This window comes from Myotis brandtii, unplaced genomic scaffold, assembly GCF_000412655.1.
Source record: "Myotis brandtii unplaced genomic scaffold, ASM41265v1 scaffold953, whole genome shotgun sequence".
Classification (NCBI taxonomy): domain Eukaryota; kingdom Metazoa; phylum Chordata; class Mammalia; order Chiroptera; family Vespertilionidae; genus Myotis; species Myotis brandtii.
Window position 1 is genome coordinate 764,569 of NW_005371933.1, and position 25,236 is coordinate 789,804.

The 25,236-nt window shown below is 38.3% G+C and overlaps 1 protein-coding gene across 8 annotated transcripts; it reads right to left on the reverse strand.

Annotated features, from left to right (window-relative positions):
* On the reverse strand, window positions 1–25,088 carry YIPF4 (Yip1 domain family, member 4). Of its 8 annotated transcripts, none has more exons than XM_014533205.1 (7): window positions 19,470–19,563; window positions 13,838–13,991; window positions 11,491–11,662; window positions 8,649–8,726; window positions 7,251–7,364; window positions 2,281–2,430; window positions 1–1,026 (listed from the first exon to the last, which is right to left on the reverse strand). In XM_014533205.1, the coding sequence occupies exons 1-6, from the start codon at window positions 19,546–19,548 to the stop codon at window positions 2,293–2,295; spliced, it is 735 nt and encodes a 244-aa protein (XP_014388691.1). In that variant the 5' UTR covers window positions 19,549–19,563; the 3' UTR covers window positions 1–1,026; window positions 2,281–2,292. The 8 variants fall into 8 exon arrangements, 5 of the variants coding, with proteins under 5 accessions (XP_014388691.1, XP_014388694.1, XP_014388693.1 ...); XR_001360594.1 differs by lacking the exon at window positions 19,470–19,563 and adding an exon at window positions 25,025–25,088 and having other exon boundaries at window positions 923–1,026; window positions 1,955–2,430; XR_001360595.1 differs by lacking the exon at window positions 19,470–19,563 and adding an exon at window positions 19,690–19,761 and having other exon boundaries at window positions 923–1,026; window positions 1,955–2,430.
* Between the last annotated feature and the right edge of the window lie 148 nt (window positions 25,089–25,236).

Consider the following 25,236-nt stretch of genomic DNA (forward strand, 5'->3'; position numbering starts at 1 on the left):
TATAGACTTTGATTTTTAATAAAAATTTCAATTATTTTACAATCAATTTGAAACAGAAGTAAATATGCCTCATAATTGTTTTGAGGACTAACATTCATCAGGATTACTATAGCTGTTAATACTTAAAACATACACTAGAAGAGACTATTGGCTATTTCTGTTCTAGAAATACTAATGAACTAAATAATTAGGTTGGAAATCATGATTTAAAATCAATATGACTTAGAAAACACTATATAAAAATTCAAGGAGAGAACATTGTTATGGTCAACTTATCATTATTAGTGGTAGCAGTACTGTATTTTGTACACATTTACAAATCATGTTTTCAAACTGACAATGTGATTTAACTGCTTTGCTCATTAACATATGAAGATGTTGGCTGAGCTTGAAACATTAAAACTGTATTTATATATACCCCAAACAGGGCAATTTACAAGATTATATGAGTTATTCTTAAAACCTTTTTAGAACACAAATACCTCATTTTATCTCACATCATTATAAATAAACATGATAGCTTAAAAATATTAAACCTTTTTGTTTTTATGTACTTTGTCCTAAAGTACCTTGACTTATTGCTTAGTGAAATTCTATCCCCTAGTATGGATCCTCAAGCTTTTAGGAAAAGATTCCAGGGTCAAGAATATGGACATCAAATATAATAATTCACTGTAACAATGTATTGATCCTCAGGAATTCCTTCAGTATGACAAATATTTACTTTACAGTTACTGCTTCTGTAGCTATAGATCCTTCCTCACAACATATTATTTAGGTTCCAGAAGTTCCATCCCTCTGGTGCTTCCAATCTGTTTTCTTAAACTTGTTTAAAATATCAGCATATGAAATTTTCCACATTATTCTGGTTCAAAGGTAGAGACTCACTCTTCCTGCAGCCCAAAGTAAGTTTTTTTCTTTCTTTTTTCAAGGGGGAGAGGGTAAAAGGAAGAGAGATGGGCTTGATAGCTTGCTAATTTACAGGCTAGTTCAGAATTGCTGGGTATTTCCTGATGGAAAAGATCGCTGAAGGAAAACATACCAAGAGGTGGCCATGTTATCATATTGAGGGCAGCAGTTAACTCTTCCAGCTCAGAACAGAACAAATAATACGATAATTTGCTAATAGTTAGGCATTTGCTATTTTATGAACATAAATATTTTATCTACTTTACAAGGTAATATTAATTAAAGGTAGATATAAAGTCTATGAAGTTATTTGCAACAAAAATTTCACTAGCTAAAATTTCTTACTATTTCCCTTAGGAAATATTGTACATCTGTTAGAGTGCCTGATACTTGTTCAAATATCAAGTAATACAGGACAAGGTGTTATAACACAAAACAAACAGCTAGGAAGCACTTTATTTTTTTCTACTTCATGTAACATTGTTTAGGACCACAAGATTTTAAAGGTCTCTTTCAAGCAACTTTTATGACTTAGGAATACCACTTAAAAATATTTACTGATGCTATAAATATTACTGCTTTTCTACATATTAATAATTTTAATGAATGTCATATTCATTATACCTTTTGCTCCTTTGGTCAGAAAGATAAACAGAAATTTTTAATGTATAGATATTAAAAAATGGTTTTTTAAAACACCCAAACAAACCAAATCTATATCAACATATGTTAAAATTAGTTTTAGTTGTTATTATTAAGAATTTTAACAAGGACATACTGAAACATGTATAAGATTTTAAAATTAATTAAAAAACAAATTTAAATTTATAAATAAAAAGATTAATGGCCGAATTGAAAAAATTTTAAGCATCAGATTTAAAATATCTTCATTTTTCGCTATTCAGAAATATATTTTGTTAATAAGAATTATTTCATAAATATATATGTATAAATATAAATATAAATCTACAGGATCTACAGTGAAGAGAAATCCTTTAAAGAAAAAAATTGCACTTTTAGATTATCAGGATGTTGTCATATTTACCCTTTAAGTGAAGTGTAATTACCATTCCAGGTGCTTTGGGCACAAATTTTTAGGAGAATAGCAACACAATCTTAAAAACACAATGCTTTTATATTTTATTGACTGGAATATGAAGAATCAAACAGAATTTAGAATTCTGATAAAAACAATCCAGATAACTGCAATTGCTTAATTAAATCCAAAAACAAAATATTGTTTTAAAAAAGCCTTAAACCTGTCTTTATATCTGGAACATGTAAAATTTTATCAGCAACAGCTTTTCTTCAATCCCTTCAGCAAGAATTCCCAACCTTCACGCAAAGGTAACATTGTCTTTTTCTACTCACATGTGACTTAGATCATACTCCAGTATATAAGGACAAAAAATAAATGTATAATAAAAAGATTGGATAAATCAGGAGAGGCTTTTTGGTCTTGAATTCTTCACCCACTAACAATGAAGCAGCACTGTAGGCAGCCCAAAAAACACCAAACAGCTTTAAAAAACAAACAAAAAAGACAAAGGGCAGCATATTAGCAAGTCAATTAACATTTTGCATATTATAGAGTAAAAATAATATTTACAATATTGTTTAAAACAACCCTGACAACCAATGGTGGCAAATAGTAAAACTTACTGAGAATGTTTAAAACTTCCAAGAATGGCCCTGGCTATTTTGGCTCAGTGGATAGAACATTGGCCTGTGGACTGAAGGGTCCTGGGTTCAGTTCCGGACAAGGGCACATGACCAGTTTGTGGGCTTGATTCCCAGTAGGGGGCGTGCAGGAGTACACATCGGATTTTGTAGTAAATATCCCTCAGATCGATATCCAATTCTTCCAAGAGTGGCTTGTTATCTTCTGGATCATCATCTTCAACTTCCAAAAGCCATCCATATCCTCTTTGTCTCAGAAATGTAGTGGCTGTAGATTCTTTAATAAAATCTCCCCCAAGGTTTAATTTGACATCTGGGGCTGCTATTGAACCACTGAGGTCTTCCGCGTCTGCGGAGGAGACAAAGGTGAAGTCCCCGTTGGTGAGGGAATACTCTCTGAAATCAATAAAAAATATATTTAAAAAAATAATAAAAATATATCAAAAAAAACTTTAAAGAATGTTAGTACTTGCTCTTCTCCTTGACTTCTGCAAATGAAGTGTTTTGCTATCAAACATGTATAATCAAAAGAATCACCTAGGGTGCCTATTAAAAAGAAAATCCTGAGATTCACTCTAATTGTGATAAATCAGAATTTCTAAGAAACAGATCTAGTTATAAATCCTTTTAACAAGTGTCCTTGGTGATTTAAGGTAAGGCAACTTCTGGAAAAACTATTATTGGGCCAAATTGCTGAAAGAAATTTGATTGCTGAAAGAAAACTAACTGATTCTTCTTACACAGAAATTTTTTCCTTTACTTTCTTCTAAGAAGAAAACAGATTAAATAAAAATTTTATACAATGTTTATTAAGTATCCCGGCATTTTCCCAGGAATAGATAAAAATATAGGGTTAAATAAAAAGGAGAAAAAAACATAACATTTTGGTGAAGACTTTAATTAAATAAAATATACTGTGGTTTTCTAAGTATACACATATCTAATTTTAAATTATTTCCACTTGAAATTTATGTAGTACTTATTGATATAGTTACTGAAGCCATTTACAGATTAAAATGAAAGAAAGAACTTCCAGAGTAGAAATCAGGGAAAGTATGATAGAAACAGACTTGGCATAGAGCAGGTTTTCTGAACCTTGTACTACTACTGACATTTTTGGGCTGGATAATTGTTGGGGGAAGCTGCTCTATGCATTGCAGGATGTTTAGCAGTATCCCTGTCTCAACCTACTATATACCAGTAACATTCCACCACCAATTTGGGCCACTGAAAAATGTCTTGAGACATTGTGAAATGCCCTTAGGGAGAAAATCACCCTCAATTGAGAACCACTGGTACAAGGGCAAAAAATATTGGCATACTGATTGAAAATATATTTGAGATGGTCCAACCATCTATTGATTTTTAAACTAAAAAACACAACAGCACAGGGATGGGCTAGAGGAATTAATGGGGGGGAAAAGGAAACATATGTAATGCTTTCAACAATAATCCTATATAATAAAAGACTAATATGCAAATCGACCAAACGGTAGAACTACCGGTCGCTATGATGCTCACTGACCACCAAGGGGCAGACGCTCAATGCAGGAGCTGCCCCCTGGTGGTCAGTGTGCCAGAAGCCAGACTCACAGCTGGCAAACACAGTGGTGGTGGCGAGAGCCTCTCCTGCCTCCGGGGCAGTGCTAAGAATGTCCGACTGCCGGTTTGGGCCCGCTCTCCGTGGGTAGTGGGCCTAAGTCGTCAGTCGGATATCCCCCAAGGGCTCCCGAACTGCGAGAGGGCGCAGGCCAGCAGTTCAGTCCCCTCCCGGCAGGCCCCCTCCAACGAGTGCACAATTTTCGTGCACTGGGCCTCTAGTTAAAAAATAAAAAACATCCCTAGCTGGTTTGGCTCAGTATATAGAGCGTCGGTCTGTGTACTGAAAGGTCCCAGGTTCGATTCCAGTCAAGGGCACATGCCCAGGTTGTGGGCTCGATCCCCAGTAGGGGGCGTGCAGGAGGTAGCCAATCAGTGGTTCTCTATCATCACTGATGTTTCTATCTCCCACTCTCTCTCACTTCTCTGAAATCAATAAAAATATATTTAACAAATAAAAATAAAAAACAACAAACAAAAACCAGGTAAATATTTTAAGCCTACAGAAAAGTACAGAAAAATATATAAAATAAAATTATGATCAAATTGCATTTGTATGTCATGTCTCAATTTTTGTTGTTATAAATAAATGGTTAACAATTGGTAAGAATTATAGAAATCTAATTTTTAAAAGATTAGTGGTTGTAGATTAAACTGTATTTTAATGCTATCCTATCTAATAAAGAGGGTAATTGACCTTCACACCATCGCAAAGATGGCCGCATCCACAGACAATAAGGAGGATATATGTTAACTGACTGCCACGCCCTCAAAGATAGCAGCACCCACAGCCAATAAGGAGGGAATATGCTAATTGACTGCCACACCCTCAAACATGGCAGCGCCCACAACCACAAGATGGCTGTCAGGAGAGGGCAGTTGTGGGCGATCAGGCCAGCGGGGGAAGGCAGTTAGAGGTGACCAGGCCAGCAGGGGAGGGCAGTTGGGGGCAACCAGGCCTGCAGGGGAGGGCACCTGGGGGGGGACTAGGCCTGCAGGGAAAGGCAGTTAAGGGCAACCAGGCTGGCAGGGGAGGGCAGATAAGGGTGACTGGGCCGGCAGGGGAGCAGTTAGGCATCAATCAGGCTGGCAGGGGAGTGGTTAGTGGGTGATCAGGCAGGGAGGCAGGCAGGCGAGTGGTTGGGAGCCAGCAGTCTCAGATTGTGAGAGGGATGTCCGACTGCCGGTTTAGGCCCGATCCTAAACTGGCAGTCGGACATCCCCTGCGGGTTCCCAGATTGGAGATGGTACAGGATGGGAGGAGGGACACCCCCGCCCCCCAGTGCACAAATTTTGTGCACCGGACCTCTAGTAGTTACATAATGAGAGATCTGCAACATATTCCTCAAAATTTGGACTGAAACAAGGAACATATACAAAAATTCATTACACACAGAAGATTAAGTCATTAGGAAAACAAATTTGGCAAAGAAAAATGTGAAGTTTAAAAATAATTTTATCCTAAATTTCTAATGATATAAGATTTTCCATTTTGTAATAATACATTCATATGCTCCATAAAGATTATTAAGGACCAATTTTCAGTTGAATGTGATGACTAAAAATAAACAGAAGACACAGTTTTAGCAATTTTGGGTGTAGTCTCAGCAGTATTAAAACACGTTTTACCCCCCCCCCGCCCCCCAAAAAAATGAGCAGGAAGTTATTCTGAATGATTCAGTGAAGTGGTGTGTTCACTAAGGCTAGATAATTAAATGCCAGCATGGGTCTAGCTCCTACACTACAAAAGTTTTAAACTACGTGTTAATAATGGCAATTTAAACAAATGTTTAGGATTACAATGTAAAGGAAAAAAGATCTCCTTGATCTCTAAAATGTTCAAACATATAAAGATGTTCTCAAAATATTCTTTTACTAGAGGCCCAGTGCACAAAATTCGTACACTCGGGGGGAGGGGGTCCCTCAGCCCAGCCTGTGTCCTCTCGCAGTCCGGGAGCCCTTGGGGGATGTCCAACTGACAGCTTAGGCCCTCTCTCCATGGGGAGCAGGCCTAAGCCAGTAGTCGGACATTCTCAGCGCTGCTGTGGAGGTAGGAGAGGCTCCCGCCACTGCCAGTGGGCTCGCCAGCTGTGAGCCTGGCTCAGGGCTTCTGGCTGAGCAGCGCTCCCCCTGTGGGAGTGCACTGACCACCAGGGGGCAGCTCCTGTGTTGAGCATTTGCTCCCTGGTGGTCAGTGTGTGCCATAGCGGCCGGTCGTTCTAATCGATTTGCATATTAGACTTTTATTACTTATTACATAGGATAATATTTGTAATAACAGTTACCACTTGTTGCCTACTCTGTATCAAGCACTGTACTAGGCATTACATTTAAAATCTTCATAACAGTTGTTGACATTCCCATTTTGCAGAGGAGGGTAAGAAAAAGTAGCTCCTCTCCCCAAGGCAGACAGCAAGTAAGTGGCAGAACCAGGGTTTCAATTCAGAATTGACTGGTTCCAAAATCCACATTCTACTCAATTCCTAATGCTTATATAATGTCAGTATTAGCCTGTAGTTACCCAATTTTGAAAAAAATAATTTCTTCTATACTGGAATGAGTAATAAACTTTAAAACCAAATGTCATAAAAATTAAGTGGCACTACTTAAAAACAAATACTTTAGTGTGGAGGCTAAAGTAATGGCAGTTCTGAAAGTGGTGGTCTTAAAAAGTTACATTTTCCATAAAGAAGGTAGCTGATCAGTGATTCTCATCACTGATGTTTCTATCAGTCCCTCTCTCTTCCTCTCTGAAATCAATAAAAATATATTTTTAAAAAATTATCTGAGTATAATATCCTCAGGCCTGATTTGTTCTCTGTTCTTTATCCCCCCCCCCAAGACATATATTATAATTTCTGATAATTAAAAGAAAAATGAAATACTATTGGTAAAATCAGTGAGTAAGATCATTGTTCCAAAATATTATTAATTGTTTAATAAAGAGTTACCTGATTCCAGGGCTAAAGCAGGTAAAAGATTATGATATTCTTAGCCAGAGAACTATTATACTTTTGTTATTGGGAAATAGTAAACTACTTTTTATAATACATACTACTTACTTTTATAAGTGTAGACACCACTTCAAATGATCCAACCACCAAAAGTATAGGGGCTATTACAATGAGAGGAAGTAATGAATATCCTATAACTCCAAGAACTTGGCCATATGCAACCTGTGAATTTTTAAATTTTTAAATAAATGTCACAGAAATCTAGATATTCATTTAAACCAATATCGAACATTATATATTCTTTGTTATACTTTCAATAATGTGAGAATTAGGAAGAGATCATGACGTATTATACTCATATTATTTCAAATTTCATATACTGTGCTATGTTTTTTCCTATGCATACATACTACGATAAAGTTTAATTTGTAAACTAAGTAGAGTAAGAATACTAGTAACAACAACTTGCCCAGCCAGCATGGTTCAGTGGTTGAGCACTGACCTATGAACCAGGAGATCACAGTTTAATTCCCAGTCAGGGCATATGCCCGGGTTTCGAGCTTGATCCCCAGTGTGGGGTGTGCCGAAGGCAGCTGATCAATGATTCTCTCTCATCGTTGATGTTTCTATCTCTCTCTTCCTCTCCCTTCCTCTTCTCTGAAAATATAAATTTTTTTTTAAAGAGTAAAAACAAGTAATAAAACAGAACAATTATTAACAATTCTAAACTGTAATAAAAGTTATGTGAATGTGGTCTCTCTCTCTGATCTAATACCCCAGTACCCTACACTAAATGACTAATAAGTTGGTGTATACTGCATGGAGGATGAATCCACTCTCTGCATGGGATGGCATAAGATTTCATCATGCTACTCAGAATGGTATGTAATTTAAAACTTATGAGTTGTTTATTTCTGTAATTTTCCATTTAATATTTTTGGATGGTAGTTGCTAACAGGTAACTGAAACAGCAGAAAGCAAAACCGCAGGTATGAGGGAACTAGGGTACTTGCAAAAATATAAAACACCACCACTCTTTTAATGCTTTTGTTTTGCAAAATGTTTTTTTTTAAATGTATTATGTTAAAGTGAATCTAGTTTAATTTTTAATTTTAAATGAATAAATATATTTTAAAATTTTATATTTTAATTTATAACATGGTAAATATAATAAATATAACACACATTAAGAAATCTCTTTGGGGACCTGAGATCAAAAACTTTGAGAATGCTGTAACAGAGAATAAATTGTATGGTTCCCTAAAAAGCTGTCAATTACTTATGAGTGGGATGGGATCTTTTCTTTCCACTTCCTTTCTTATAACATTATTGAGTACATACAATACTAATATGTTGATCCTCTTAAAGGAAGGCGCATAAGTTAAAAGCAATTCTGGAACAAGAAATACTAGTACTTATGATGAATATAGCCACTGATGGCATCTGCAGCTCAAAAATAAAGCTTACCACAGAAAACAAAGGCTATTTTCAAAATTAACCACTTACCTCTCCACCAAGAACTCTGGCCAGTAAGAAAATAGTTAGTGAACCAAATATCCAAATAGTTATAATCCATGATACCACCTAAGGGGGAAAAAAATTCATGCAATTAATTCTTTGTACCAAATAAGCTGGGGACGTTCCTAGGAACTCAATTACCTACCATATAAGATACTTTGGTATACCCAATTTCAGGTCATAGAGAGTTTGGTTTCCCAGGTATCTTTATAAAACTTAATAAGAATAAAATGTGAATGTAATTTTAGATTCAAATTGAAAATTTATCCCCGCTGGCATGACTCAATCGTTAGAGCTGACCTACAAACCAGGAGGTCACAGTTGGATTCCTCAATCTAGACACACGACCCGGTTGTGCCTTTATCCCCAGTGAAAGGGCATGCAGGAGGCAGCTATTTGCTCTCATCATTGATGTTTCTATCTCTCTCTCCCTCTCCCTTCCTTTCTGAAATCCTATATAATGAAAGGGCAATATGCAAATTGACCCTAATGGCGGAACGACCTGGAACGACCAGTTGCTATGATGCGCACTGACCACCAGGGGGCAGATGCTCAACGCAGGAGCTGCCCCCTTGTGGTCAATGTGCTCCCACAGGGGGAGCTCCGCTCAGTCACAAGCCGGGCTGACGGCTGCGAGTGGAGCGGTGGTGGGAGCCTCTCCCGCCTTCTTGGCAGTGCTAAGGATGTCTAACTGTGGCTTAGACCCACTCCCCTGGGAGGTGGACATCCCCTGAGGGCTCCCAGGCTGCCAGTGGGATGTCTGACTGCCAGCTTAGGCCCGATCCCCTGGGAAGCAGGCCTAAGCCAGCAGGTAGACATCCCCCAAGGGGTCCTGGACTGCAAGAGGGCGCAGGCCTGGCTGAGGGACTCCCCTCCCTGAGTGCACAAATTTTTGTGCACCAGGCCTCTAGTATTTAATAAAGTATTAAAAAAAATTTAGCAATGATCAATTGCCTAAGGACACATCAGTACTTCAAGAACTATGATAAAAGATTACTGTAAAAAGAGAACAAAGAGTTTACTCCCAACCCCCTGATTTTCACCATCCTGCAAGGAAAATTCATCCCTGAAACAGGTTACCAATCTTCTTGGGAGGTCTTTAAAGTTTATATTAATCACACATTTATCCAAGTAATAGAATTAAAGACATTTCAGATCATTTTAACTCCTGAGACTTAGCATAATAATAATATGTGCATACATTTCCATCTTCTGTTTACTTGGAGTCTAGAAATAATGACACCCCAGCAGCTACATAAGCATTCTTATTGCCCAGGTTCTGGTTTCTAAATATCATTCCCTAATAAAAGGAACTAGGATTCCTTAGAGCAGTGGTTCTCAACCTTGGTTGCACATTAGAATCACCTGGGAATCTTTTTAAAATCCTGATTTCTGGGCCTCATCCTCCAGAAATTCTGATTCTTTGTTATGGGGTGAGGCCACAACATTAGTAACAAAGAAACAGAATTTCCGGAGGATGAGGCCCAGAAATCAGGAAGGATTTTAAAAAGATTCCCAGGAGATTCTAATGTGCAGCCAAGGTTGAGAACCACTGCCTTAGAGAAATACGTGATTCCAGGGCTGAAGCAGGTAAAAGATAAGCCCAGAACACTTTGTAGAGTCAGAGGAAAGAAAGTGTTCAAAAAAGAATGGGAATATTTTGAAAGGACACTGAAGCTAATCTGAAGGAGCTCCAAATGACTAAAGCTGAAACAATCTCAGGATGAGGGAGTGATCTGTGTATGTTGTGTTTTGATGATAAAGCCCCTGAAAGTAGGACAAAGTATTATATAAAAACAAATACTTGGGGTGGGGGGTGAGGGTGAGAATGGGAGATATCTGTAATACTATCAACAATAAAATATATATATATAAAAAAATAAAAAAACAACAAATAAAACCCCACAACAAATACTGATGGAATCCCTACCCTCATTTATTAAAATGTCTATTTTAAAAAACAGAACTAAAAATGAGAAAAAGATAAGAACATGATTATGAATTTTGTGTTTCCAACTCTTCATCCCTTGGGGAAATCAAGTAAGGGCACGGGCAGCCCTTTTGGTCACTTCTGGTCAGAAGGGATTAGTTCCAGCCATTTACCCCAGTCACTATACAAACATTAATGTTTTCTTTTCTTTTTGGTTAATCCTCACCAGAGGATATTTTTACACTGACATTTAGGGAGAGTAGAAAAGAGAGGGAAAGACAGAGAGAAACATTGATGTGAGAGAAACACATCAACTGGTTGCCTCTTGCAGGAGCCCAGACCAGGGCCCGGGCCAGGGAGAAGCCTGCAACCAAGGTATGTGCCCTTGACTGGAATCGAACCTGGGACCCTTTGGTCCGCAGGCCAATGCTCTACCCACTTAGCCAAACCGGCTAGGGCCCAATATTAATATTTCCTATGTGAATGATAATGTGGAAAAGTTTGAAAAGCATTAATGTAAGGTACTTCCCACATAATTAAGAATAGTTCTAGGAGCCTGGCCTGTGTGGCTCAGTTTCTGAGCATCAAACTATGAACCAGCATGTCATGGTTCGATTCCTGGTCAGGGCACATCCCTGGGTTGTGGGCTCGATGGGGGCATGCAGGAGGCAGCTGATCAATGATTTTCTCTCATCATTGATATTTGTCTCTCTCTCCCCCTCTCTCAAATCAATAAAAATATATATTTAAAAAAATAGTTATAGGGATGAACAATGAGAAATAATGCATAGCGGTAAAGCATTTCTCAAATGTAATGTCCTATGATAGTTAATATTTGGCTATCTTTAATTTTTAAACTCCTGAAAAATTTGGAATTTATATAAAGTAAGATATACTTACCCTAAACTGTCCATATAATGATATCATGGAAAAGAAAAGGACAACAGCCAGAGGACCCCAAAAGTCAGGATTGTCTCTCACCACTTGTCTATTAAAACCAAGTGATGGCATTGGCATCAAAACACATCGGATTTTGTAGTAAATATCCTTCAGATCGATATCCAATTCTTCCCTATAATTGTAAATTAAAAAAATTTAAAAGGCACACTTGTGAATATGGAGACATCTGTAGAACTTATATCTATATCTATATATATAAAATGCTAAGCGACCATCCGACCGGTAGCTATGATGCGCACTGACCACCAAGGAGCAGACGCTCAATGCAGGAGCTGCCAAGCTGTGGTGACTTGGCAGCGGTGGTTCTTGGGTGATGCACCTGGAACAAGAGAGGAGGGAGCCTAATTCTGGGGTGCGTCACCTGAGAACCGCCCTCTCACAATCCAGAACCCCTAGGGGGATGTCGGAGAGCTGGTTTCGGCCTGATCCCCGCAGGCCAGGCTGAGGGATCCCACCTGCCAGAGGGACCCCACTCACTCTACAGACAACCTTCGAGCCGCGGTGCTGCCCCAGGTGCAGCCGGCTGGGGAGGGACTGCCGAAGATTGGCTCCAGGGCGTGTCTGGCCAGTCTTGCCCAATTCCACCCCTGCTGGACACCTTCTAATTAATTCCTCTCAATGTGTACGAATCTGTGCACTGGGGCACTAGTTTAAATATAATGGCATAGTCTCTATAGGTCAACAAAGCATTTGCATTTGAAGTACCATATTTCACTGATTCCAAGGTATACATTTTCAGCATTTTAACATCTCTAAAGTTGGGATGAATCTCACATTCGCTGGTGTCTTACAATTATGCTAGCCTGAAGGGAAGCCAAGTGTTTCCAAGAACTGCCTTTCCTTTTGCCAGTCTTCTAAAGGCACTACCAATTTGGGACTTTAAATATAATTTTCTGCTTGAGACTTTTTTGGACCGTACAGATAACTCAGACTGCAATCCTAGATGAGAACTGGTACAGGGCTTACATTCTCAGGGGAAAGTTTTCTTTCAATACCCCATCCAGTGCCAAACTGAGACAAATAAACTCCCCTGCTGTCTCGTTTTGTATGGTGGGTTATTTCTCATTTATCTTTATACCAAGGAGATAGCCCTTTGATGTCCTCAGCTTTATGCTGTCTTAAGCAGTTTTTCTTTCTTATTGATAAATATAACTACACCCTATAATCCATTGTATCTTATATTTGATGAAATATGGTATATCAACATAGAAATAAGATGTTTTAGCACTTCATCTATCAATAATTACTACAGAGAATAACTTGGTAATGCCTCAATTTTATAAAGCTATAGGTTCTTTTCAAAATTGTTAAATTCTTCAGATTTTTTCCAAGTGATAACATAGTCATTAACAAAAAAAAAAAAAAGTAAGTCTCTCTATAGTCCTCAGTGGTAGCTTTAGAATTTCTATATGGGAGAAATTTGGGAATGATAATCTTTTTTTTTTTGGTTAATCCTCACCCAAGGATATTTTGCCATTGACTTTTTAGAGAGAGTGGAAGGGAGGACAAGAGACAGAGAGAGCAACATCCATGTGAGAGAGACACATTAATTCGTTGCCTCCCACATGTGCCCCGATTAGGACCAGGAATCGAGCCTGCAACCGAGGCATGTGCCTTTAACCGGAATCAAACCCAGACTCCTTCAATCTGGTGCCGACACTCTATCCACTGAGCCAAACCGGCTAGGGCAATCATCTTTTTGGAAATCTTAAATGGTCTTAAACTGAATTTCCACAACAAGCAACCAAGTGGTCTGCTTTTTTAGACTTCACATTAAAAAAAAAAGATTGTTATGTTTACTTAAGATAGCTATAGGCCCAGGTAAGACCTAACAGTTTAAAGTGTGTGTGTGTGTGTAAGAGAGGATTATGATTCGTTTTCTTTTTGCAATATTTATTTATTTATTTACATCCTCACCTGAAGTTATTGATTTCAGAGAGAAAGACATAAACCACAGAGAAAGAGAGAGACAGAGAGGAAGAGAGAAAGACATCGATGTTGAGAGAAACACTGATTGGCTGCCTCCTTTATGCACCGACCCGGGACCAAACCCGCGACCTAGGTATGTGCCCTGACCAGACTCAAACATGCAACCTTTAATTTCTGCAATTTAATAGGTTAAAAATATTAATTCCTCCGTTTTAATGATCACTAATAAACTGAAAATAGCCAAAATTTTTGACAAAAAAGGTTAAGATTTTCCATACTTATCTTTAAATAATAATGAAAGACTATAATCATTCCACAAACTAACTTTAAAAATAAAATAGTATGTATTTTTACATACAAGAGTGGCTTGTTATCTTCTGGATCATCATCTTCAACTTCCAAAAGCCATCCATATCCTCTTTGTCTCAGAAATGTAGTGGCTGTAGATTCTTTAATAAAATCTCCCCCAAGGTTTAATTTGACATCTGGGGCTGCTATTGAACCACTGAGGTCTTAGGAGAAAAGAGGACAAAATTATAAACCAAGGAATAATGTGTGAATTTATAATATAAGCATAAATTCAACTAACATAATTAGCATTTGAAGACCTACTATTACATACCATTCTCATATTTTAAAGGTATCTAAATATCATCTTTTATTTTACAACAAGAAAATGAAAGATGAAAAAAGTCGCATAGCTAATTAGCTGGACTGGTACCAGAATCTACACCAAGCATGTCAAACTCGTGTTTATTTGGCCTGTGTTAGCCTTTGAGTTTGACATGCTTGATCTACACTTAATAAGTTAAAAAAAATTTTTTCAATGCTTTTGTTTTATTTATTTATTTTTGGTTAATCCTCACCAAGGATATATTTTTCCCATTGATTTTTAGAGTGCAAGGGAGGAAGAGAGAGCGAGAGAGAAAAACATCAATGTGAGAGAGATTACATTGATTGGTTGCCTCCTGCATGCACCCAAACTGGGCTGGGAATCAACCCTGCAACCAAGGTATGTGTCCTTGACCAGGAATCAAACCTGAGACCCTTTGGTACATGGGCCTATGCTCTATCCATTGAAGACACTGGCCAGATCTTATTTACTTATTTAAATTAAATTTATTGGGGTGACACTGGTTAATAAAATTATACAGGTTTCAAGTGTACAATTCTATGTCACCTCTATATTGCAATGTGTGCCTACCACCTAAAATCAAATCTTCTTCCATCACCATAATTTTTACTCCCTTTATCCTTTTCAATCTCCCAATCCACCTTCCCTCTGGTAACTACCACACTGCTGCCTGTGTCTATGAGTTTTTCTTGTTTGTTCATTTGTTGCTTTCAGAACCACTTTAAATTTTAAATGGCAGATTCATACAAAATAAATCACATGATATCATCTTGCATTCCCTTCATTATTATGTACATTATACAGAACAAAGTGACTGTATAAATTATTTTCAAAGGCATTACATATATATACACACAAACCTTTAGACATAACTTACTGCCTAAAGAAAAACTATAGACAATTTTTCTCTACTTTTTAATGTATTTATTCATATGTTCTTTCATTTAAATCACCAAATATTTATGTTAAGCGCTTTATACGTCAAAGATTAGTTCTGGATAAATCTAACTAGTAAGAGTTCCCTGCTATTTCAGCTAACTCTTCTCTTTATATAATTACATCTTTAGTTTTGGCAAAAATAAAAGGTTTTTTAGGTCACCTCTAAAAAAGGTGAAGAGATTCAGTTTCCCAGATTACAAAATAAATTCCATTCATAGTCTGCACAGTAGCTTAGAGCTTAAGATAATCACAGAAGTACAAATGTCACATATTCTGGTAAAAAAAAAAAATGGGGAGAGTAAAGGACTTGCTTGAGGTCATATGGGAGTTAAGAAAAAAGACATCTGTAGGACCAGGCAATATGCACTAGTAAACAACCATCACTGTTGTTAACTAGAAGCCACATAACTGGAGTGGTACTTTAGAAAATAATTTTGGCAACAGCAACCCAAAACATTCTTTTTTAAAAAACATGTTCTTATTGATTTTTTAGAGAGGGAAGAAGGGGTAAGGATAGAGAGAAAGAAACATCATTCACTCCCCCTATAGGGGTTCAAGCCTGCAACCCAAGCATGTGCCCCAACCAGGAATCAAACCACTGAGTCACACCAGCCAGGCAACCCAAAACATTCTTAACATAGACATGCCTTCTCTGGAGACCACAGACAGCATATATATATATATATATATATATTTTTTTTTTAAAAGCTGAATTTTAACCTAAATTTTAGGTTAGCTTTTGAGAAAAGCCATTATAATTTTGGCTAAAACTTCAAAGAGTGGATCAATTATGAGTCATAACCTAGTCTGGTTGTGAGAACTCCTGCAACCATTTAATTATAATAAAATGAAGCTAAGTCCTAGCTTAGCTACTAATTACAGCAAATCATTAATGTCCTCTGGTCTCCAGTTTCCTATTCCTTTCCAGATTTAACATTGTATGATTCTAAAAAGGTTTTATAATACAGTTTACTCAGTTAGAGATAAAATGTAAGTACTTTTGAATTTACTGTCCTTCCCTAAAGTTTAAAATTAGTTCTTGTAGATGCCATCATAGAATCTTGTAATTAAAAAATATTGTCTCAAAATTACTTTCTGCTTGTCTCAATCTCAGTTGAAAATGAGTTAAAATTTAACTAAAATTCCATTCCATTAGGTACAAGAAATGTTTTTCTTGACTTAACAAGAGGAAGATTTAGATCAGGAAGTCATTAGTACAGCAGTGACATTAAAGGTTTTGGAATTATGAGGCAGGAAAGGATCTTAACAACTGTTTCCTGCCCTGTAGAAGGGGCTACACTTAATCTAAACCAAAAAAGGATGTATAAATTACAGTGTTAAGGAATCTGTAATAAAGAATTGTATATGTTTAGCAATTTGTCATAGCATGGATGCCAGAATCTCAAAAAGGCACCTTTAGCTTATAATTCTGTAATATTTTCCATTCCATGCAAAGTGGGAAAATATCATGGACATATATGTAGGAATGCCAGCAACAGCAGTTTGACACATTCCCCAGTACCACCAAGACACAATCAGTGTGAGAACAAAACAACAGAAAAGTCTAAAAATTGGTAGTTAGCCTAACATGTTAGCAAACTAAAACAAGAATAGCATTAAAAAACAAACAAAAAACAAAAGAAAGAAAAAGATTCCAAATCACTTCAAGAGCACAGCTGTCTTAAATTAAACCAGAGTAAGAAACAGCTAGCTTGGTTCTTAACTCTAGGATAGGTATTCAGAATTTTAAAACAGTATTTTATTCTTTTTTTTTTTTTAATTTCAGAGAGAGGAGGGGAGAGGGAGGGAGGGATAGAAACATCAATGGATCGGCTGCCTCCTGCATGCCCCCTATTAAGGATGGAGCCCACAACCTGGGCATGTGCCCTGACCAGGAATTTAACCATGACCTCCTGGTTCATGGGTCGGTTAGCTCAACTGGCTGGGCTAAAACACTAATTGTAAATTAGTTCTTTCTTATTACACTATGTAAAATATTCTTGTTATTTTCTAGGAAATGTGTAAAGATAATAAATATGTGGACTTAAGAGGAAATATTCTTTGAAAAAAATCTATTGCAAAGGGAAACCTTAAAAATGTTTCCACTGCTGTTTGGGCTCAGAATGAGGACATTTCAAGTTTTATTGAAAGTCACCTGGGAAAACTGCAAAACAAAATTTAACAGTAATTTTCTTTCCCTTTCAATTCAAGTGTATGAATGGGTGAGGGATCCTTTCTCTGAATTTTCTATTCAGCCTGAGAACTTCACTTTGAAAGGTAAGTGTAGTATCCATAGCCGAAACCGGTTTGGCTCAGTGGATAGAGCGTCGGCCTGCGGACTGAAAGGTCCCAGGTTCGATTCCGGTCAAGGGCATGTACCTGGGTTGCAGGCACATCCCCAGTAGGAGATGTGCAGGAGGCAGCTGATCGATGTTTCTCTCTCATCGATGTTTCTAACTCTCTATCTCTCTCCCTTCAATAAAATATATATTAAAAAAAAAAAAGTATCCATAATAATAAAAGCTTAATATGCTAATTAGACTGGACATCCTCCCAAACAACCTTCCGGACGAAGCTGGGGCTGCGAGGGAAGACCGGGTCCCGGGTGCCAGCAGCCGGAGGGAAGCCTGGGGTCCAGGGTGCCAGAGGGAAGCCGGTGCCAGCAGCCAGGGGAAGAAGGCCTATTCTTGCACAAATTTCGTGCATTGGGCCTCTAGTGATAGTATATTTAGGATAAGATTTACTGATCTGCCTTTAGATGAGTTCTAAATTTCTATGAAAGAAAAGTATGCTGCAATGAATAATGCACATTATGCGGCCACTTGTCAACTTTTTCTATATGTGAATATTTTCTTATTTAATATGCAATAAGAACGAAGACAAAAATCATCTTTTTTGAAAATAACAAAAGAAGCACGTTTCACAGTGAAGGAATAAATTCCCTTGTCCCATTTTAGTTATAAAACATTTTAATGTATATATAGGCCAATGAAAGATAACAATTTTATAACTGCTAGACATCCTATATAATAAAAGCCTAATATGCTAAGTGTCTGGTCATTTGATCAACCAATCAAAGCATAATATGCTAATGATATGCTAAGGCTGCTCAACCATTCGCTATGTGCACTGACCACCAGGGGGCAGACAGTCAACCAGTTGACCAGTCGCTATGAAGTGCACTGACCACCAGGGCGTAGACACTCTGACTGGTAGGTTAGCTTGCTGCTGGGGTCCGGCTGATTGGGACTGAGCGAGATGGGCTTGACAAGCCCTGGAGCCCTCCCTCAGTCCCTCCCTGGTTGGCCAACCTCCCGCATCCCTCCCCAGCCCCAATCGTGCACCAGTGGGGTCCGTCGGCCTGGCCTGTGCCCTCTCACAATCCAGGCTGAGGAAGCCTCCCCCCCCCCCCCCCCCCACGGAATTTCGTGCACCGGGCCTCTAGTATAGTATATTGGAGCTTGCTTGATCATGACACACTATAAAAAATATTTTAAGCCTTGTATAAAATTGTCTTAGGTTACATTTATATTCATATTGTTTTGGTTTATGGTTTTAGTTGCCTTACTATTCAATGATATCAGTAAATTTACATAATGTATGTGGTATTAAAATCAATTAAATCTCCTGAACTTACCTTTATAAAAATTAAATACCATCTTGGCATAAGCCAATTATTTAACAGAAATTATTTTTATTTGCATTATGAGTCTTTTAACTTATTTTGAGATAATTATAGAGTCACAGAAAGTGCAAAAATAGTAGGGAGGTTACATGTACCCTTCACTCAGTTTCCCCCAAGGTATCATCTTATGTAACTACTAGAGGCCCAGTGCATGAATTCGTGCATGTGTGGGGTCCCGAGGGACCCCAGGAGGTTAGCCAGCTTGTCAGGGGGCCAGCCAGCTAGGGGGAGGGACCGCAGGAGGTTGGCCGGCCCCCTGATCGGGGCCATCGGGAGGCCGGCCGGCCAGTGCGATGGACTGCAGGAGGTTGGCCACTGGGGGGGGTTGGGGGAGAGAGACGCAGGAGGTTGGCTGGCTGGCCCAGGGGTGAATGGCTGCAGGAGGTTGGCCGGCTGGGGGGAGAAGCCACAGGAGGTTGGCTGTGGGAGCACACTCACCACCAGGGGGCAGCTCCTGCATTGAGCGTCTACCCCCTGATGGTCAGTGTGTGTCATAGTGACTGGTCATTCCGGTTGTTTGGTCATTAACGGTCACCCTAGGCTTTTATATATATAGATCAAAACTAGGACACTAACAGACCCTCAGATTTTACCAGTTTTATATGTATTTATTTGCATGTGCAAATAGTTTTATGCAATTTTATCCCATTTATAGATTTGTGTAATGCTTTATGAGTTTAAAATTTATGAAAATAGATTAATTTTTTAAAATGATAAACCTTGCTTAATTACCTTTTTCTCCCCAAGAAAGGTTGGCTAAAAAGTCATTTTCAATTTTCAAGTAGGAAAGAAAAACTGTTCTTGCACCCATTAAATACCATGTATTATAATTCATTAGCATATCATATAGATGATATTTGTGATAATACCTACAAGGATATAATTTTTAAAAAATCAAGTAGGAAATTTTTTTTAAGAAAAAACTAAAGATTCCTCTATCTATACTACTAACTTGTATTAGAGGTGATATCCTTTCTGGGGAGAGGGAACTTCATACAAGAGTAGGCTAGATGTCTGATCACCTTAACAAATAAACAAAAAAATTATTATTTACTCAAAACAACAATTATTTATTATGTCTACAACTTATTGATCACAATAATGTACTATGAGTTGTAGATACTATCATTTTTACACAGGAGTGCCTTAGTCTATTCAGGCTGCTACAACAAAATACCTCAGACTAGATAACTTATAATCAACAGAAATTTATTTCTCACAGTTCTGGAGGCTGGAAGTCCAAGATCAGGGTACCAGTTCTAGTAGCACACCACCTTTATCTTTTTTTTTTAAATTTATCTTTATTGTTCAAAGTATTACAGATACCCTTCTTTTCCCTTCTCCTCCCAACTCCCACCCCCACAACACCTTTATCTTAATCGAGAAGTATCATGTACTCATTCATTCATCAAATAATTACTGAGTTCCTGATAAGTGCCAGGCTTTGTGGTAGGCATTGGGTATGATGATACTGGGAATAAAGCACAGTTTCTAACTCCAAAGAGTTCATGGTCTAAATCAGCATTGTTTTAGGTCTCTGTGGACTCACAAGTATAAGCTACAGGAACTGCCTCCACCAATTATTTTACTTCATAGTTCTTAAGTGAATGCTCTTCCATCTTTTTAATCTGAAAAATTCCTACTAATCCTTCAACATATACTTCATCTGACCCTGAAGACTTCCTAGAACCCTTCCTACACAATTAACTACTTTCTCCATTCAACCATACCTTTACAACATTTATTATGTACAATGATATTTTTAAAATCTAGTAGACCATTTCTTGTAGTCAGGGACTTCCTCACATGCAGCCCCTTTGCACATGAAGGTATTCTCTCTATCCTACATATACAAAACATTATCTATCCTTCAGAGTTTGCAAAATATCACCTCCATCAAATTATCCCTGATCTTCTAGCTAAAGTAAAATTCATCCTCTTCTGATCTTTCATAACATTCTAAATCAGTGCTTCTCAAGCTTTATTTTTTTAAAAATATATTTTATTGATTTTTTTTACAGAGAGGAAGGGAGAGGGATAGAGAGTTAGAAACATCGATGCGAGAGAAACATTGATCAGCTGCTTCCTGCACGCCCCCTACTGGGGATGTGCCCGCAACCAAGGTACATGCCCTTGACTGGAATCGAACCTGGGACCCTTCAGTCTGCAGGCCGATGCTCTATCTACTGAGCCAAACCAGTTAGGGCTCAAGCTTTAATGTGCACATAAATCACTGAAGGATCTTGTTCAAATGCAAATTATGCATAAGGCAGATTCTGCATTACTAAGCATCCAGGTAAAGCCAATGCTGATGGTCTGTGGACATAAACTAGGCAAAGAATTACTATTTGTCTGATACAAAATAAATTCATAAGATTGCCTTAAAGACTTCTATACAAGACTTTAATTCTCACAATATTCTTGTAAGTGGTGTACTTTTCATTTTATACTAGTATGTGACAAAATAGACACTTATAGCTTATAGAAGCAGCGCAACTTGCCCAATATCACATAGCTTCTATAAGAGTTTGGACTTTAACTGAAGTATTCTGGCTCTAAATTAAGTGATTTTTTTAGTTATACCATCCAAAATGTGCTAAGTTTTATAGTCCCAAGTATTAATATCACATGAGACAAAAGCAGAAGTCATTTATTCCTGTAACAAACAATTATTCTATGTCATTTATATTCTGGATTCTGTGGTAGGTGTTGGGATATAGAAAAAATAGAGAGCCCAGCCGGTGTAGGTCAGTGGTTGAGTGTCTACCTATGAACCAGAAGGTCACAATTTGATTCCCGGTCAGGGCATATGCTTGGGTTGTGGGCTCGATCCCCAGGAGGGGGTGTGCAGGAGGTAGCCGAACAATGATTCTGATCATTGATGTTTCTATCCTTCTCCCCCACTCTGAAATCAATAAAAATATATTTTTAAAAAAGAGAGAGAACCTTTGGCTACAGACTGAAAGGTCCCGGTTCGATTCCAGACAAGGGCACAAGTCAAGGTTGTGGGCTCGATCCCCAGTAGGAGGCAGCTGATCAATGATTCTCTCTCATCACTGATGCTTCTATCTCTCCCTCTCCCTTCTTCTCTGAAATCAATAAAAAAATAAATAAATAAATAAAGTATTTTTTAAAAAGGGAGAGAGAGAAAAGTTTCTGTTTATGAGGGACAGTTAAGAAAGGTTTCACCAAGGAAGGAGCATTTGAGTTTAGTTTAAAAGTTTCAACTTGGGATAAGGAGGAGAAAGGCATTTTAAGCATGAGGACTAGGATATGCATAGATATGGAGATGGAACATCAAGGCAGATTTTTGGACAAAGGATATGTGTGGTCAAATAGTAAGGATAGGTATTATTAAGAAAGAGAGATGTGGACAGAAGAAAGGTATACACTGAAAAACATCTATGAGCCAAAAAGATTCAGTTGGAGAAACAGCAAAAAAACAAGAAGCAAGAATTTACATGATATGCTTAAGAATCAGAGAAAAGACTTTGAGTTGCAGAGTAAAATGTTCCTGCTAGAGAACAATAAAAACTAAGTGTGGGGCGAGTTCATACTGAAATCCAAGCAGCAGCAGCATTATTAACATGTACTGAGCACTTAACTCTGCCAGATATAATCACAAGTGCTTTGCATTTGCAAAATATTTGAGCACGTGGGTATTATTATTCCCATTTTGTATATAAGAAAAATGAGGTTAAGAGAGGCTAAGTAACTTGCCCAATATCACAGAGATAGTAATTGGTAAAGCCAGGATGCAACTCAAGTCTCTTAACACTATACTCCAGATACACTACAGACAGTCCTCGGGTTACGTTGGACTCGACATACGTCGTTTCGTGGTTACGTCGCCATCTCCCATTTATTTATAAAAAAAAAAAAAGTTCCGTCATTTCAACGTATGTACATATGTGCTTTATGTTTTTTATTATTTATTTACCACAAGTAAAGGTCAGGAATTGTTATCTTTCTTTTAAATTTTTTTTACTGTTTCACTTCATTACTGCTGTGTATGTGCCCCATGTGAGTGACGTAGGTGCTAAAGTAGGTGGGTTCCGACTGCGTTACGTACATAGGAACAGATCTCCGACGTAATCCAAGGACCTACTGTATTCAATTTACAAAAATATAAGAGGCATCATGGTTTAGTGGAAAGAAATTTGGGGAGACAGAACCCTCGATTTCAATTCCATATCCTTCATGTGGAGTTACTGAACTTCTCTAAGCTGTTTTATTATAAAATAGAAGAATAATAAAACTCAGCAGAATTCTTATAAAGACCAACCAAGACATTTGCTTAAAATACTCTGTAAATTTAAGTTGTGTAACGTTATACAGATGGTGTTATTCTATGTTTACTAGAGACGCGGTGCACGACATTCGTGCACTGGGGAGGGAGTCCCTCAGCGTGGCCTGCGCCTTCTCACAGTCTGGGACCCCCGAGGGGTCCTTAGCACTGCTGCGGGGGTGAGAGAGGCTCCTGCCACCTCTGCTGCACTCGCCAGCCGTGAGCCCGGCTTCTGGTTAAGCGGCACTCCCCCTGTGGGAGTGCACTGACCTCCAAGGGGCAGCTCATGCATTGAGCATCTGCTCCCTGGTGGTCAGTGCACGTCATAGTGACCAGGTGGTCTGCCATTCGGTCGATTTGCCTACTAGGGTTTTATTATATAGGATATGTCCTTGGATATACAGGGAGTCTATATATCCTTAAATGCTAGATGGAAAAGTTTGAATAAACCTTACAGATTTTACTTATTCCAGGTTTCTTGATTTAGTATATAGTCAATACCTTAGCTCATTATATTATTCTGTCAGACTTCTTAGGTGTATTTAAGAAAGGTAATTCCTAGGGGAAGGGAGGATATGAACAGTATATACATAAAGTAATTTGAACAAACATTAGATTCTGATACTCAACGATAGACTTCCAAAGTCTGGGAAAATTAACATGGATATTCCTCCCTAAGCACTATGCTACAAAATTTAGATGAAACAAACCAAAATATTTTGGGTTGCTATATTTCACCAAATATAGAGGGAGTTGGGGGGCTGGGTGAAAAAGGTGAAGGGATTAAGAAGTAGAAATTGGAAGTTACAAAATAGTCATGGGGATATAAAGTACAGCATAGGAAATATAGTCAATAATGTTGTAATAACTCTGTACGGTGTCAGATGTACTGGAAATATAGGGGAGAACACTTTGTAAAGTATACTGTCTATCTACTATGCTGTACACCTGAAACCAATCCTATCCTATCCTATATAATAAAACCTTGTACTAAGAACCCCTCGGGCCCAGTGCATGAATTTCATGCACCGGGCCTCTAGTGTTGTAATAACTCTGTATGGTGTCAGATGTACTGGAAATATAGGGGAGAACACTTTGTAAAGTATACTGCCTATCTACTATGCTGTACACCTGAAACCAATCCTATCCTATCCTATATAATAAAACCTTGTACTAAGAACCCCTCGGGGGACATCCCCCCAGGGTCCCAGACTGCCAGAGGGCGCAGGCCGGGCTGAGGGACCGCCCCCCCCCCCGTGCAAGAATGTCGTGCACCGGGCCTCTAGTACAAAATAATACCGAATGTAAAAGGTAATTGAAAAAAAAAGAGAGAGAGAAATGGATCAGCTACCTTCTGTATGATCGGTAAAATTTTTATTTTACATTTTAAATTATAACCAACACTACAGTACTACTTTTTTTTTTTTTAAATACCAATCAAAAAGCAAAACAAGGGGGAGGAGGGAAAACCAGCGATACTAACTGATACACTATGAAACCGGATTTGAGGAAATACTACGTTCATCTCCAGACTGAAATTCCTCTGGCAAAGTCTAACTTATTTTTTCATGTTAGGAAGTAAGTCTGGTCACTGGGAAACCACTGGTGTGCGCACAGAAGGGTATTAAAACTAACACTTGAAAATGACTAGCAGAGAAAGATTCCACTTCCCAAGTCGGATAAGGATTAGAGAAAAGGAGGAGAAGAGCACTTCCTGTGCTGGAGAAAAATCTCCCCAGCACAACTGTTTCGTCCGAACAGTTGTCACAAGGAAATCTGCAGAAGCCATTGTCAACACCTCGCGGGAGTACAAGCAGTTTCAAATATACCTGGGTCTATTTCTCTGAATATCAGGTCAACCACTAAAAAAAACCCAGGAGAATTGGGACGGTGGCAGAATATCAGATTCCATGGATTTGCAGCGCCGAATCCAACCCCAGCAACAGTTTCCGACGGATAAATAAGAGGAACACTGCTCTCTCCCCTTCCTCGTTCTCACCTTTGACACCTACCCTGGCCAATCGCTTTTCTGAGTAACAGCAAGTCATTCCATAAAACACACACACACACACACACACACACACAAAAACAACCTTCGAGTTCCGTGGTTCACTTGAGGTGAGCCAGTCGCCCAGAACAAGCTGCCCCAACGGTGTGGGGCGGGCGGAGCTGACCCGGAGACTCGGACAGCGCCCACGCCCCTCCCTCGCC